The sequence below is a fragment of the Heterodontus francisci genome, chromosome 14 (genome assembly GCF_036365525.1).
Source record: "Heterodontus francisci isolate sHetFra1 chromosome 14, sHetFra1.hap1, whole genome shotgun sequence".
Classification (NCBI taxonomy): domain Eukaryota; kingdom Metazoa; phylum Chordata; class Chondrichthyes; order Heterodontiformes; family Heterodontidae; genus Heterodontus; species Heterodontus francisci.
In genome coordinates, this window is record NC_090384.1 from 91179889 (window position 1) to 91196505 (window position 16617).

The window sequence follows — 16617 nt, forward strand, 5'->3', positions numbered from 1 at the left end:
GCAGCGTGCAAATTTTTGGCTTACATCTTCGAACTGGCCACAGCAACAAAGGAGATGTCAGAAAAGTCACAATCATAGTCATTTGCAGCACATCTCATCATTCCACAGCTGAAATTATTGAGCTTGACTCACAAATGGTGCAGATGGTCAAAACCCATTGAGGTCAGCCAGTACAGCACAGGACAGTTTCTAAGCTGATCTATATGGCTCAGCTACTCTGCTTTTATCAGCTGAGCCAGTGGAGGAGTAGCAGGGGAGTAGTTAGCTCTAATTTAAATATGCACAGATTTATCACTAAAGGTGCTTGGTGTTTTGGATGTCACCAAATTTGGTGTAGTTTTCAAAATGAAGTATTTTCTCATGCACATTGCAGGTATAACACAAATGATTGTTTGGATGAATAAACTGCTTTACAATAGGCATTGTGTAATATAGGCAGACCTATACTTTGGGAATGTCCACTTTAATTACAGATTCCAAACCAGTGGAATAATTAAAAAATAATAGTGTTTGAAACAAGCATGCTTCAAGTTGATTCCAATATCAAGCCAAATTCATGAAATGATAACCTGTGCCTATTTGTGTCCAGTCAGCGATAATCCCAGTGTAAACTTGCCAGATTTGCTAAGTCTGACTGCACGAAGATCTGTTTTTTAAAAAAAAGAAAGACCGTTTATATGGTGCCTTTCACAACCTCAGGCCATCCCAAAGTGCTTTACTCTTGAAGTGTAGTCACTGTTGTAATGTAGAAAATGCGGCAGCCGATTTGTGCACAGCAAGGTGGCACAAACAGATAATCTGTCTTGCTGTTTTGGTTGAGAAATAAATGTTGGCTAGAACACTGGGCCGAACTCCCCTGCACTTCTTCAAAACAGTGCCATGGCAATTTTTACATCCACTTGAAAGGGCATCGAGTGGGGGGAGGGTCTCGGTTTATTGCCTCATCTGACAGACGGCACCTTTGACAGTGCAGCACTCCTTCATTACTGTATTGGAATGTCAGCTCAAGTCTCTGGAGTGAGGCTTGAACACAAAAATTCATGATGCAGAGGCAAGAGTGCTACCCACTGAGCCACAGTTAATGCAGCAAGTATTACGAAGGCAAGTCTTCCTAGCAGCTGGACTTAGCAAATCTATCAAGTTCACTTTGGGCTTGTCATTGGCTGCACAAGACCCCTGTGTTGGAAACCAGCATCACCAGAACCACACTAGGCCTGTATAAAAGCAATTCTGATTTGTTGAGTGTTGTTGACAGCTAGTTTTAGTATCCTACTATAACATGTGCTTTGCCTGCCAACAATTTAAACATTTAGAACTCTAAATTGATTTACTTATTGATCGGGGACATGAATCTTAAACAAGTCTTTTAATTCTGAAGCTCATAAAAGAAGCAATTCTAAAAGTATAAAGAGCTGTTGAAAAGTTTGTTCATTATTTCGTGTAACATTTGCTGGTTATAATGTTTTACCTGACACATTAATCAAACTAGGAAGTACAATGATAAAAGCGTGTTCTGTAAGTCCAGGACCATTGAACAATATGGAAAACTTGTATTTTATGAAACAAGTTGATGGACTAGCATTTGTAAGGAGTAGAAAATGTTTAGATTTGAAAACTGGTGTCAGTTGGTTGCCACTCAGATTCGCAGTGCCACGTATTCATGTTTTTTATAATGGAATATTTGGGTTAAGGAATCATTACAGTTCAAGTCTGACTTAAAATACCTATGTCTTCTTTTTAACTGAATGTCTCTCTCTCTCTTACAATGACCATCCTACAGACTTTCTAGTTACAACAGGTTCTAAGCTGTGCATCATCTGTGCTGGTGTACGGCAGATAGAGGGAGAGGTGAAAACAAAACAGATGCAGAAAAACATAGCTGTCTATAAGGAGATCATCCCTCAATTGGTTAAGCACAGTCCAGATACCATTTTACTAATTGTTACTAATCCAGGTAAAGTTTAAGTTGATTAAATAGTGCTGAGAATGTCTTCAGTTGCATAGGTGTATTCAATGTGAAAATCTAGAAAACTATCCCAGCAGTGAATATCTTTGTTTTCGAGAATTGCTTTATTAAAGCAAAGATTTCAACTTCAATACACATTTGTAATATTATACTAGTTTCCTTTATTTTCCTGTCTAATTTTATCTTCTCCCTCCTTTCTAAATGGCATTGGTCCTTGCCAAACTATCCATGCGCTTGAGTTCAACAGCCAGTATTCAAACATTTCTCCAAATAAGTTTATTAAGGGAAGAAAGAACTTTAATGTATGTCGTGCCTTTTCACATCCTCAGGATGTACCAAAGTGCTTCAGCAACTTACTTTTGTAATGTATTCATTGTTGTCTGGTTAAACATAGCAACCAATTTGTGCACAGCATGATCCCACAAATATCAAATGAATGAGATAATATAGATTTTTTGTGGTGTTGATCAAAGGAAGAATATTGGCTTGGACACCTTCCCGGGACTTCTTCAAATAACGCCATGGGATCTTTTGCATCCATGTGAACAGGCATTGCTTTAATGCTGGGACTTTGGCACATTTTGTCCCTCTGGATATTTACCCGAACATTATTTTTCTCTTTTTTCCTGCTGTTGCCCATTGCATCGATGGTTTCAATGAACTATCCATCAATAAGTTAGATCCCTCTCCTGAATTGAGTCAAAAAGGTTCCTTTCCTATTTTGTATATTTCCCTTCCCCAGTCTCAACATATTGGATTTGTCCACATTAATTGACATTTGTACCTTATCAATCCATCCAAACAATCGATTGAGATTCCTCTGAATTTGGTTCTATGGTGTTAGCTCTTAGTAGGCTCTCTCCTTCCTTTTCTAAGGTTTTGTATCACCAATAAATCTAGGCAACATTTTTGATATTATATGTGAATCTAAAAGGTCAGGTGATGAGCGCTAAATGACCAAACAGTAATAACATTAAAAAAAGTTATCTCACACTTTTTGTACCATTCTCTGAATTTTCAATTTGCTGTTTTGTGGATACCCCCTAGTTTAATCAGAACACCTCTTTAGTCTTCAGTTAGATCTTTATTCATGCAGACAGTCTACAATGGTGTTACTGCAGACCACAATGAAAGTAAATCCTTCATATTCACTAATGAATTGTAATATAATGCTAGTTTCTTTTACATTTAAACAGCAAGAATTTCAGATGATAGCATATGATAGGATAGTCAACCATAAAAATATTTTTTTTTTCACATGTATATTTTCCATTTTTAACTGTTTTACAATTACAGGAGAAATAATTTTTTTCTGAACTTTGTTTACTTTTCAGTGGACATAATGACCTACGTTGCTTGGAAACTGAGTGGATTCCCAAAGCATCGTGTGCTTGGCACGGGTACTGATTTAGACACTGCCAGGTTTCGCTTTTTACTAGGTGCGAAGTTGAGAATTAATCCAATTAGTGTTCACGCTTATATCATCGGTGAACAAGGAGATGAAAGTGGTATGTAATTCCCCACCAACTTGATAAAATATTCATAAAGGTATTGTATGTATACCTATGAGGTGCATAAGTTTTGTTGGCTTTGTTCTAAATGATCAATGCAAATTGCACTTTTCCCTCCATTTCAATCTGGATGGTTATTTTTCGCAGAAAATGTTTCTGAAAAGTGCGGCTCAAGTGTTTGATGCCTAAACAGAAAAATGTCACTGTATCCCAGGGCTATCGCTTTAAAACTCTTACCTCAAATCATTTTTCGGCCGGGGGAGCACTGTAAGAAGGTAAAGAGTTACATCTCAGTGGATGAAAAAAAAAATCACACCTCCAATTTGCCCACATCAAATCATTCCTCTCGTTAGGTGATCAGAGTGTCCACCAGCCAGGGTCAAGAAAGAAACTTGAAAGCTGGACAGTTAGAAGCTTGGAGGGGGAACGTATGATTCTAGATGGTGAAGAGATGATGCAGTGGGAGAAATTAGATAGGAAAAGCCTTAAACATACAAATATTAAGTGCTATTATTACAATCATTACTAATATTCACATTTTAATATCAAATTCGAGTAATGTTTGCCAATTGCTGAATAGAATGAACAATGCAATTAGAAGAGATGTAATATTGCTGCAGATTAATGTAACTGCTGAAAGTAACATCCAGACAAATCATGAAGAAAAAGCTTTTGTTTAAATAATTTTAAAAAGCAGATTGCAGCACGAATATTTGTGGGATAAAATCAGCTGTGAGTTTAAAGGATTATCTTCAAGTGTGGATGATATAGTTCACTCAGTTCTCCAATCACAGTAAGATTTGCCTCCAACTGAGCGGAACTACTTTGGCCACAAAATGTAAGAAACCTCTCTTTCTTCTTCTTCTTCTTTGGCCTCCTTGTCTCGAGAGACAATGGGTAAGCGCCTAGAGGTGGTCAGTGGTTTGTGGAGCAGTGCCTGGAGTGGCTATAAAGGCCAACTCTAGAGTGACAGACTCTTCCACAGGCGCTGCAGATAAAATTGATTGTCAGGGCTGTTACACAGTTGGCTCTCTCCTTGCACTTCTGTCTTTTTTCCTGCCAACTGCTAAATATCTTTGACTCGATACTCTTTAGCCCTGCATTTATGGCTGTTCGCCAGCTCTAGCGATCACTGGCAACTGTCTCCCGCGACTTGTGGTCAATGTCACAGGACTTCATGTCGCGTTTGCAGACGTCTTTAAAGCGGAGACATGGACGGCCGGTGGGTCTGGTACCAGTGACGAGCTCGCTGTACAATGCGTCCTTGGGGATCCTGCCATCTTCCATGCGGCTCACATGGCCAAGCCATCTCAAGCGCCGCTGGCTCAGTAGGGTGTATATGCTGGGGATGTTGGTTGCCTTGAGGACTTCTGCATTGGAGATACGGTCCTGCCACCTGATGCCAAGGACTCTCCGGAGGCAGCGAAGATGGAATGAGTTGAGACGTCACTCTTGGCTGACATACGTTGTCCAGGCCTCGCTGTTATAGAGCAAGGTGGGGAGGACACAGGCTTGATACACTCGGACTTTTATGTTCCGTGTCAGTGCACCATTTTCCCACACCCTCTTGGCCAATCTGGACATAGCAGCGGACGCCTTTCCCATGCGCTTGTTGATTTCTGCATCAAGAGGCATGTTACTGGTGATAGTTGAGCCTAGGTAGGTGAACTCTTGAACCACTTCCAGAGCGTGTTGGCTGATATTGACGGATGGAGCATTTCTGACATCCTGTCCCATGATGTTCGGTTTCTTGAGGCTGACGGTTAGGCCAAATTCGTTGCAGGCAGCCGCTAACCTGTTGATGAGTCTCTGCAGACACTCTACCATGTGGGATGTTAATGCAGCATCGTCAGCAAAGAGGAGTTCCCTGATGAGGATTTTCCGTACTTTGGTCTTCGCTCTAAGACAGGCAAGGTTGAACAACGTGCCATCTGATCTAGTGTGGAGGAAAATTCCTTCTTAAGAAACTCTTCTAGGTTGTTCTAATGATGCTGGTTGTATTTACTGACCAATAGTTTGAAGCAGGATTCCACAACCTCAGAAAAATAGAGAACTTCTTAAATGTCTCCATTTAAAGCCATTAAAGCAGAGTTACAATATACTGCTCTTTGACTCCCACCAGGGTCTAGATGCATGGGGCTAACAGCCCTTTGGAACTTCACCCGAGTGGTCATTCTTCATGTGTGTCCTTTACACATTGCTAACATGGGTCACTGGCAGTGTTCTAATTTCCCTTTGCTGTGCGGGGCCCATTTGTTGCACTGCACAGCCCCTTTAAAATTGCCATGTGGCCACACATACGCACTTCTTGTGTTTGCCCCCCGGCTGGTAAGTTCTGGACTGCACACCCCTGAAGCTTGGGGGAACGTTGGTCACTGGGTAGATACCAGTAGTGAGAACTTTCTCTGATTTTTTGAGGACGAAGAACTTACAGAGTAATGGACAAATTTCAGGGGTGTGGTACTAAGTATGGCTGCTCTTTCACAGGACCAGCACAGACATGATGGACCGAATGGCCTGTTTCTGTACTGTAAATTTCTCTGATTCTATAATTATAGTTTACCAGTGCATTCATAATATGAGCAGGGTGCAATCAGGCTTTCCACATACTGCTAATGGTTTATCTCTTTCACTTATTTTGTAAGAGCAGCTTTTCTAACAGGTAATTATTATTGAAGAATACCATAGCAACAGTGTCAATTGCATTGGTCTTCCTGGGTATTACTCCCACAACTTTGGGGGGAACATGCTTAAATGAAAGAGAGCCTTTCTTGAATGTTTATTTCATGGTAGAATGTGATGACCAATCTTTTTACTGATTATTCAAGATGCCACCTGGTCCTTAATGATTAGCATAGCCCCACTTCATTTACCCTTCTGAGTTTTGTGCTTTATGAAGCATGAAACATGTCATTACAACTAATGCTGTTTTTTTTGCCTTTAATGTAGTTGCTATTTGGAGTAGTGCAAATGTGGCTGGTATTAGTTTGGAGCAATTAGATGAAAAACTGCCAGCTGAGCAGGGAGATCATATTCATAGAAAGGTTATAGAAAGGTAAATATTAATGGGTTCTTGTGAAAGGTTGCATACGATGACAGATCTGGGTGCTTGTTACATTTGTGAAAAGTGAAAATATCCTTGGAGCCGGAGATTTTGGTAAGATGTTTATTGGGACAATGGGCAAAAATGTTACATATTTGTTTCCTTTACAGTAATTATCAATTTAAAATTTTTCTTTCTGTCTCAAAACTGCTTTCATCACCTCTCTCAAACAAAAAACTGACCCAATCGACCTTCCAATTACAACCCTGTCTTCACCCTTCCTTTCTTAAACATGTGGTTTCCTCCTAGATCCTTGCTCATCGCTCCTGAAGCTCCTTGTTTGAAACTTTTCAATTCAGTTTTTGCTCTTCCCACAACACTAAAACTGCCCTTGCCAAAATTATGAATGACATGTGATTATATGATTGTGACTGTGATTATGGATCTTTATCCCACCTTGTCCTCCTAGACTTATTGGTTGCATTTGACATGGTTAATCACATCCTCCTCCTCCAATATCTCTCCTCCATTGTGTAGCTTTGCATGATCACCCTGCAGCCTCTGCTTTTCCAGAAATAGCTTCTCTTCCCTCACTCGAATTGTCATCTCGGCCTCTCCTCTTCTTGATCTGTACAAAGCCCTGGACATGTGATCCATAGGCAGAGGGTTAGCTTCCACATATATGCTGACAACGCCCAATTCTACCTTTCCACCACTTTCTGTGACTTCTTGCCTCCCCTTGATCAGTCAGACAGCTCAGTATTGGGGAAAACCAAAGCCATTGCCTTTGACTCTTCCCTCACAAACTACTCTCTTACCATTGACTCCATCCCCCTCTCTGGCCACGCAGGCTGAACTAGATCATTCACAGTCTTGGTGAATTGTTTGACCTAGAGCTAAGCTTCGAACCTCATATACTATTCATCACTAAGACTGTGTCTTTGCACGGCTGAAACGATACGCGCCTCCGTTTCTACATCAGCCTCTCTACTGCTGAAACCCTTGTTCATGCCTTTGTGATTACAAACTTGACTAATCCAATAGTCTTTATATTGTCTCACATACCTTTTCTAACCAAATCTTCAACTTGTCCAAAACTCTACCAATTGTACCTTGTCTCAAACTAAATCTTATTGCCCATTATCCCTACATCACTAACCTTCACTGGATTCCCATCCACTAATATATTAAGTTTAAAATCCTCATCCCAGACTTTAAATCCCTTCACGGCATTGCCCAACCCTACACTTGCAAGCTTCTCCAGTCCAATCAACTCCCAAACACTCTGTTCTTCTGAATCTGGTCTTCTATTGATTCACCATACCCATAGCCCCATTCCCAACCCCTCCCCCAGTGCTCCCATCCCCGCCCCCTGTCCCCGCCACCTACTTTGCCCCAACATCAGCTGCATTCATCCTGCTCTCTAGAACTCTCTCTTATATATTTCTCTACCTTTCTCTCCATCTTTGAAAACCTTCTCATAAACCCATCTTTTTGGCCACATCTCCTAATGTATGTTTTCCTGCCTTGGCTTCCATTTCAACACTAATCATGAAACACCTTGATTTTCTTTTTGTATTAAAGACAGTATACAGATCAAGTTGATGTCTCCTTTCCTCATTCTCTGCCTATGTCACAATCAAGAGTTTAAAATGAAATGAATAAATATACTCTTGTTCTTTCACATTATCAGTCTATTTATATGTTCTATGCACTGTCATTCTTTACTCCAATGTTCATACATGAATGAATCAGTAAATTCACTTTCTAAATGCTTGTACTCTATTTGGATGGATTGTTAGTAATGTGTATGACTTTTTATCTGATTAACTGGTTCCTATTCACTTCACTCATAATTAATTGACTTCAAATAGTGTGGTGTTATTGTCATTAAAAATGCATAAATCAAACCATAAAGTGAGCAGATGTTATAAATGGCATTATCGTTCCCAAGAAGGCTATAAATTGGCATTACACAAAACATCTGCTGGGGGTTCACATACACAAATGTTTGAAGGTGACAGAAAGAGCTGATAAAGCTGTTTTTTAAAAAATACATATGGGATCCTGAGCTTCATAAGTAGAGGCATAGAGTGCAAAAGCAAGAAAGTTAAACTAAACCTTTATCAATCATTGGTTAAGCCTCAACTGATATATTGGGCTAGATTTTCATTATGGAGGCGAGAAATAGGAACTGGGTCCAGTTTTGGGTCAGAAACCCGCCTGTGGTGGGAAACTGATTCAGATGGCAATTTTCAAATGGGTAAGCCCATAATTGGTGTGGAGGCAGGTTTCCTGTCCGCTTAGAGCTAGTGGGAGTCAAAATGGAGGTGGGTCAGATGAAGTGTGAGGCTCATTTAGACACTCCATGTCAGCCATCATTGAGGCTGCTAGTTGTCCTGCAAGAAAGATCTGCGTTTTGTGCCAAAACCTTCCATTGCACCAGATAGAAGCTAAATGTCACAGGGGAGCTGGAGACCTGGCACTCGGGGTTGGGAAGACCCTCACTTCATCGATGCTGACCTAGATCTAAAGCTGCAGGCCGTGAGGGAGGGCAGGGAGGTCCTCTTCCCGGAAGGTGGCAGGAGGAGGTCACCTCGTCATGCAGCAGAGACACCTCTCTGTTCTGTGTTATCCCCTCTGCCCCATCTTCCTCCTCTCTTACCTTCTGGTCCTCCCCAGATGAGCAGTCTCCTTCCAGGGCCTCACAGTCCTCAAGGTCAACACCACTCTGGAGAGCACAGCAGACCAGAGAGCCTTGCAGGAGGGCACTGGAGGGCACCAGTCCAGGCATCAGAATTGTATCTTCACAAACCCGATGGCTTGCTCAATAGTTGGCCACCTGAACAGGTGGCATTGGTTGTCTCGCCTCTGTGCTTCTGTCTGGGGCTCCCATAGTGGGGTCAGTAGCCATCTCTTCAGGGGATTTCCCTTGGCCCCTTGGATCCATCCATGCATTTTGGAGTGAAGGACCGAGGCATTGGACTGGAGAAGCATGAAGGAGTCATGGCAGGAAAGTGAATGCACACATAGAGGAAGCTCTTGTTGTGCTTACAGACCAGTTGGATGTTGAGGGAGTGGAAGCCCTTCCCGTTGATGGATCTCACTGGCTGGTCACTGTGTGCCTTGATGACTACATGGGCGCAATTGATAATGCCCTGCACCTGGGGGAATCCAGTGATGGAAGTGAAACCCACTGCCCTCTGTGCCTGCACAGGCCCATGTGTGTCAAAGTGGGTGTAGTCCCTGCCTTCCTGAAAATGGCATCTGTGACCTGTCTGATGAGCTACCGACTGTGCGATGCCTCATAGGTCCACAGCTGATCCCTGGAATAACCTAGTTGCATAGAAGTTTTGGGCGACTGCAGGTAGGGGACTGCCATGGGGGTCATTGTGGATCAGAGCACACAGGTCCGAGACCATCTGCCTGGATAGGCACAGGCTCCTACAGCACTGGGACTCTGTTATTTGCAGGTAGCTGACTCCTAGACTGTGTCCTGATATCTTGGGTAGTGCCTTCCTCCCCTTGTAACCCCCAGCTGTGCTCCTCTGGATTCTGGCTGTCCAGGAAGTTTCATCTGCCGCAGTTCATCTTGGCTGCTCTATCCAATATCAGAGAAGCCTGTTCCCATCTGAATGGCTTTGTGTATTCACCAGGCCTTCCCCTGCCAACCCCAGCTGCCCAACTGATGCCAGCAGCCTCACGTCCCTCTCTGGATTCCTGCCACTCATCATTGAGAATAGCAAGTCTTGCAGCTGCATCAATGGCCACTCTGTGACACGTTTGAAACAGCTGAGCTTTACTTTATGCCTCTGCATTATTTTTAATCAGCCCTTCCCATTGCCCTCACAGTCCCCACAGTGTTCACGACTTGAACACCCTGGCGAGTTCCCCACCTTGGCCTCCTCCACGTTCCCTTGTTTTGAAAATGAAAATCTGCTGCTCTTCAATGAGCTCAAAGGCACTTAATTGGAGGCATATGCCAGACCCATACCCTCCCACCCGGCATCCCTTTAAAAATGGCATCGGGTTCCAGGGTTATCCCCATCGAGGGATTCACATGGAATCATGAACCATAAAATTTAATTTGGGTGTTAAGGGATTTACGGGGTATTGGGATAGTTGGTGAAGGTGGAGTTGAAGTAGAAATCAACCACGATCTTATTAAATAGCGGAGTAGGCTCAAAGGGCTAAATGACTTACTCCAGCTCCTATTTCTTATCTTTGTATGTTTTTATGTTCTGGAGCTGGAGATTGGACACTCGGTATATCACTGAGTCATTTAGTATTTATATTGTACTATTATGGTTTGTAAATGTTTCACTTTTATGTAAAACACAAAAGATGTCTGCTGCAAATGACTCTTTAACTAAAGTAGAATTGTGTGATGTGGAATCTCAAAGAATACTTTAAGGTGGAGATGGGTTTTAATAACTGTTCTTTTTTACTTCCCACTATAGCATGCATGATGTTATAAGGCTGAAAGGATACACTTCTTGGGCCATTGGTTTAAGCGTAGCTAGTATTGTGAATGCAATTTTGAAAAATCTCAGGTCCATCCACCTGGTGTCCATCAATGTAAAAGTAGGTTTTAAATAGCTGCCATTCCATTACTGTGTAAACATTAGTGCAAATTTCATACTCAACACAACAAGTGGTAACTGGGATAGCATTTTTGCAAGTGCTATTTTCTCCAAAAAGTATAAGAAGTTATAAATTAGCCACGTTAAATATTTGAAGCAACATTATACCAGCACGCAACAGATCTTTTTGAATGAAGTAATTATTTAAAGAGCGAAACACTTAGATGCTAAACGTATTTAATGTGATTACGACCACATCTCAAATACTGAATTAACCATGTCATTTTGTTTAGTAGAGGCATATTGAATATATTTACATCTTTGAAGGTGACAGAAGAAGATGAGAACTCTGTTAAGAAAGCATATGGGAGCCTTGGCTTTAATATTAAGGCATAGAGTGCAAAAGGAAAGATGTTATGGTAAATGTTAGGTCTCAGCTGGATTAATGTATACAATTCTGGTTGCCATGCTTTAGGAAGGATGTCAAGGCCTTCAGAGGGTGCAGAAGAAATATACTAGAATGGTACCTGGATAAGCGACTTCAGTTTTGCGGAGAGCTAGGATTATTCTCCTTAGATCAGAGGTTAAGTGGATATTTTATAGATATGTTCAAAATTATGAACAGTTTTTACTGAGTAAATTAAGAGAAACAGTTTCCGTTTGCAGAAGCGCCAGTAACCAGAGGACACAGAGTGAAAGCGATTGGCAAAGGGACGAGAGAGGCAACATGAAGAAAAATAAATTTACATGTTGTAGACCCGGTATGGACGCGATGGGCCAAATGGCCTCCATCTATGCCGTAAATAACTCTATGACACTATGACAATGAGCTGCTGTGATCTGCCTGAAAGGGTGGTGGAAGCAGATTCAATAAATAGAAAAACTTGCTTTTATATAGCACCTTTCATGACCAGTGGACATCCCAAAGTGATTTACAGCCAATTTAGTACTTTTTGACATGTAGTCATTGATGCAATGTTAGGAAACGTGGCAGCTAATTTGTGCATAGCAAACTGCTACAAACAGCAATGTGATAATGACCAGATAATGCGGTGATTGAGGGACAAATATTGGCCAGGACACCAGGGAGAACTCCACTGCTCTTTGAAACAGTGCTATGGGATATTTACATCCCGTCCTAATCCACCCATCCTCCCCATCCCAGTCAACGCTCTCCCCACCATGGGGTCCTGCAGGTCAGGTCAGTAAAAATGCTGTCCATTTTTTCTACTGAATTTTCTCCATCACAATCTTTACCCAACAGATCTGCTTAATTCTACCTGCTCAGTGACGCTCAGTTTGGGTTCCTGCTCCTTGAGCCCTGCTCAAGGACTTGAGCACAAAAATCAAGACTGACATGCCAGTGCAGTACTGAGGGAGTGCTGCACTGCCCGAGGTGCTGTCTGTCGAGTGAACTGTTAAACCAAGGCGCTGTCTGCCCTCTCAGGTGAATGTAAAAGATCACATGGCACTATTTGGAAGAAGAGCAGGGGAGTTATCCCTGGTATCCTGGCCATTATTTATTTGTCAATCAATATCACAAAAGCAGATTGTCTGGTTATTCATTATTAGATTGCTGTTTGTGGAGTTTGTTGTGTGCATGTTGGCTACCATGTTTTCTACATTGCAACAGTGACTTCAAAAGTACTTCATTGGCTTTAAAGCATTTTGGGACGTCCTGTGGTCTTGAAAGGTGTTATATAAATGCAAGTCTTTCTTTGTTGTAGTCCTTAGAAAGACAGAGTACATTGTATTTATCTATTAATCTGTAGGGGAGCTCACCCACTCAATCTCTTCTCAGCCTTGGTGGTCTCCTGCATGATCAGGCTAGGTCTTTTTACCCCGGTTTCTCAATTTGAAAGTTTGTAGCATGTTTGGGAAGAGTGAGCATGCTGGTTCTCTCTTGTGGCAATGATGTGCAAAGTGGTTGATAGTTTCTGGCCTCAATCATCGAGAGTTCAGTTTGAAATGATTTATCAGTGCATATGGAAGTTACACAGAGAGTGGTATATTCAATTATTAACACAATTCAGATAAACAAAATATTGAATGGATGCTGTATTCCCTGGAATTTAGAAGGTTAAGGAGCAATTTGGTTGAAGTTTTCAAGATATTAAGGGGAACAGATAAGGTACATAGAGGGAAACTGTTTCCCCTGGTTGGGGAGTCTAGGACTAAGGAGCATGGTCTAAAAATTAGAGCCAGATCTTTCAGGAGAGAAATTAGGAAACACTTCTACACACAATGGGTGGTAGAAGTTTGTAACACTCTTCCATAAATGGCAATTGACGCTAGATCAACCATAAATTTTAAATCTGAGATTGATAGATTTTTGTTAACCTAAGATATTAAGGGATATGGGGCAAAAAGCGTGTATATGGAGTTAGTTCACAGATCAGCCATGATCTCATTGAATGGAGGAATAGGTTTGTGGGGCTGAATGGCCTACACCTGTTCCTAAGGGTACTAAAGGCAAGATGTCATCATTTTAAAAGCATTAAAAGCAAGTTTAAAAAAAACATTTTTCTTTAAAATTCTGTTTGCCTTTTGAAAAATACAGTGGCGGGCTAGTGTAATGTTAACAGTTTTCAAGCATACATCATCTATTCTGGGACAGTGAGCAGTCAATGAAATCCTCTGTACTTGGCATTTATATGAAACACTGCAGCATTCATCAGGGTCCAGATCTGTCAATCTCCCTCACCCAACCCCAGCAACCCCACGCATTCCATAATCTGGGAAATCTAATTCAGAATACATAACAAAGTTGATTAGTTGGAATCGTTAATCCTCTTAGTTTAGTTCTGTTTATTAATGTAGGAGAGTTGTTCGAGATCAAACATAATTTTAAAAAATTGAATAATCACCACCTTTGTTCTGTTGGTTTAAAATCCCGCAGTCAATATCGGGAGACAGGTATGACCACTTGCCTCAATCAAAGCTCTGCATTGCCCAATTTCACCCACCCCTCTGTTACTTCAGCACCATCTGACGCCTGCAGTAATTTATCTCTTGTCAACACTAAAGATTCCGACAGTTTGTCCATGTGTTTTAGCATCATTTATAGACACAGGAGATGCCCGAGGTAACTGTTCTAGACCAACGACATACTTTCAAATGTGTCTCAGGTTCTTTGTTGGGACCAGCTTCAGAGATCCCACCGAATCATTGAAAGGGGTATTAACAGGAGCATAAAACGTAAGGAGAAATCCACTGGCAAAGTTCTGATAAATTTGAGCTTCATTGTCATTTTTGCATCATTCACAACAAAGTGATGCCTTAACCAAGAAAAAGGCAAGGATTACATTTCTGCCAACACCAGTCATACACTGTGGATATAGTTTGGCATTGGTTAGCATTAACGAGCTTGGATCCAGTGAGGGCTCAGGCCACTCTTGAAGCACACACCAATGGTCTTGCTGCTGACCATTCTAGTCTGAAAGTCCAGTGATGTATGCTGGGCCAAATTGGTCAAAATTATTCAGCTTATCTTTTGATCTCCTACGTAACAGCAGTCACTGTATTTCAAAGTAATTCATTGGCTGTGAAGTGCTTTGACCATTCTCCAATAGATGTGATAAAGTAACACGCATGTGTAAATGTTTCTTTTTCCTCAAGTATTTTCGGTTAGCAGGCTGTTAGATAAAAGACAGCCCAGTTAGCTGCAGTTCCCCATTGTCTCCATCTGTCACAGTAGGTGACACTAAATTGGATGCAACACATTGGTCCCCTTTGCCTTTAATCCACTTTCCTCTGTGGGCTTGGAAGCCTCCAGTCTTAAGGTTATTTATTTGAGGATGGTCACCATAGCCATGAGGAAAGCCCAGGCTAGTTTAGCTGTTACTGTCTTCACCATGAAGTGATGGCTAAACCTTTTTTGACTGCTCCTAAGTAGACAACTGCCTCGGCAGTGGGTCAACCCTCTGGCTGGCTAATGGAAAGGTGAGGTTCCCAAGGAAAAGGAGAATGAAGTTCTATTGTTACGACCTCAGTAGAAACTGTTAACTTTAAAACAAGAGATATGAACTCCCCAGACTGATTAAAGAATTACATGACAAGATTTCACTTGTTAAGACTTTTACTATAATAATTAAAATGAAACAATATTTAGTAGGTAGCTAATCCACCAAATTACAGAGAAAGATATTTCCCATTAACTCATTAACAGACTTGAAAACCCCATACCACATTTATACATAGAACATTACAGCGCAGTACAGGCCCTTCAGCCCTCGATGTTGCGCCGACCTGTGAAACCATCTGAAACATTGTGCAATGTTCTCAGCTAAAAGGTATCCTTGCAGTTAAAAGTCCCAAACTCTTCCCAGCTGCAATGGGTTGGATCTCCCAGACCTTCTCAAAACCAATGTCTTCTTCGTTCACTTCTCCCGAGCACATTCAGCTGGCTTCCGTTAAAAAGGCAATCTCTGAAAGACCATTGGTCTTTTCGCCTCTGCGCAGCTCAGCTTTTGAATTGGATTCAAGTCTTAGCAGCCGATTACTGCATGGGTTCTCGGAGAACTATTGTTTTTCTCTCTCTCTCTCTCGAGGCTGCCACTGATTGCTTGCACGTCTTCCTTTCTTCCTTGCAGCCTGCCTGCTCTAGGAAAGCCTGTTGAATTTATTCAGATCAAAAGTCATTTGCTTTTTACAATTCTCAGCAGTCCATAAGTCTGACCAGAGCAAAACAACCTGGGGCTTCCTTTGTTTTCAGGATTTCAAAATTGCAACTCGAATCTGCATTTTTTGAACCCCCTGACTCCCTGTTTACCATCAGAGAGTCTGGGAGAATGAAACCCATTGTCCTTCAGGTGTTACAACCTTGCACCCTGATTTCAACAGGGTCTTTGATCTGGATTCCTTGATCCCTGGCTTGTCTCTGGGCAGAATTTACACTGCATTAAAGATCACAGCTTTTAAAACATAACCATACTAACAAAAGTCCAGTGTTAATAACACTATGGAATGGCCTTTTATTGAATCAGTGGACATTTTTGATGGATTCGGCATGAGGGTGGTCCAGATTATGAATATCATAGCTTCATCTATCTCTCTGTCCATGATGGAAGCCTTGTTCCAACCATCCCAAAGATGGGTAGAGCAGGGGCAGGAATGGATGTTGCAGGTTCCGGGATTTAGATGTTTCAGTAAGAACAGAGAAGATGGTAAAAGGGGGGGGCGGGTGTGGTATTGTTAATCAAGGAGAGTATTACAGCGACAGAAAGGACGTTTGAGGACTCGTCTACTGAGGTAGTATGGGCCGAGGTTAGAAACAGGAGAGGAGAGGTCACCCTGTTGGGAGTCTTCTATAGACCTCCGAATAGTTCCAGAGATGTAGAGGAAAGGATAGTGAAGATGATTCTCGACAGGGGCAAGAGTAACAGGGTAGTTGTTATGGGGGACTTTAACTTTCCAAATATTGACTGGAAATACTATAGTTCAAGTACTTTTATGGGTCAGTTTTTGTCCGGTGTGTGCAGGAGGGTTTTCTGACGCAGTATGTAGACAGGCCAA

General features: G+C 41.7%; 1 protein-coding gene across 1 annotated transcript in view; it reads left to right on the top strand.

Annotated features, from left to right (window-relative positions):
* Positions 1-16617, top strand: part of LOC137377341 (L-lactate dehydrogenase A chain-like) — a 44880-nt gene that overhangs the window by 12778 nt on the left and 15485 nt on the right. The window contains exons 3-6 of the mRNA XM_068046922.1: positions 1781-1954; positions 3301-3474; positions 6427-6532; positions 10981-11104. Of these exons, the coding sequence (XP_067903023.1) occupies positions 1781-1954; positions 3301-3474; positions 6427-6532; positions 10981-11104 (578 nt within the window). The remainder of the gene's footprint in view (positions 1-1780; positions 1955-3300; positions 3475-6426; positions 6533-10980; positions 11105-16617) is intronic.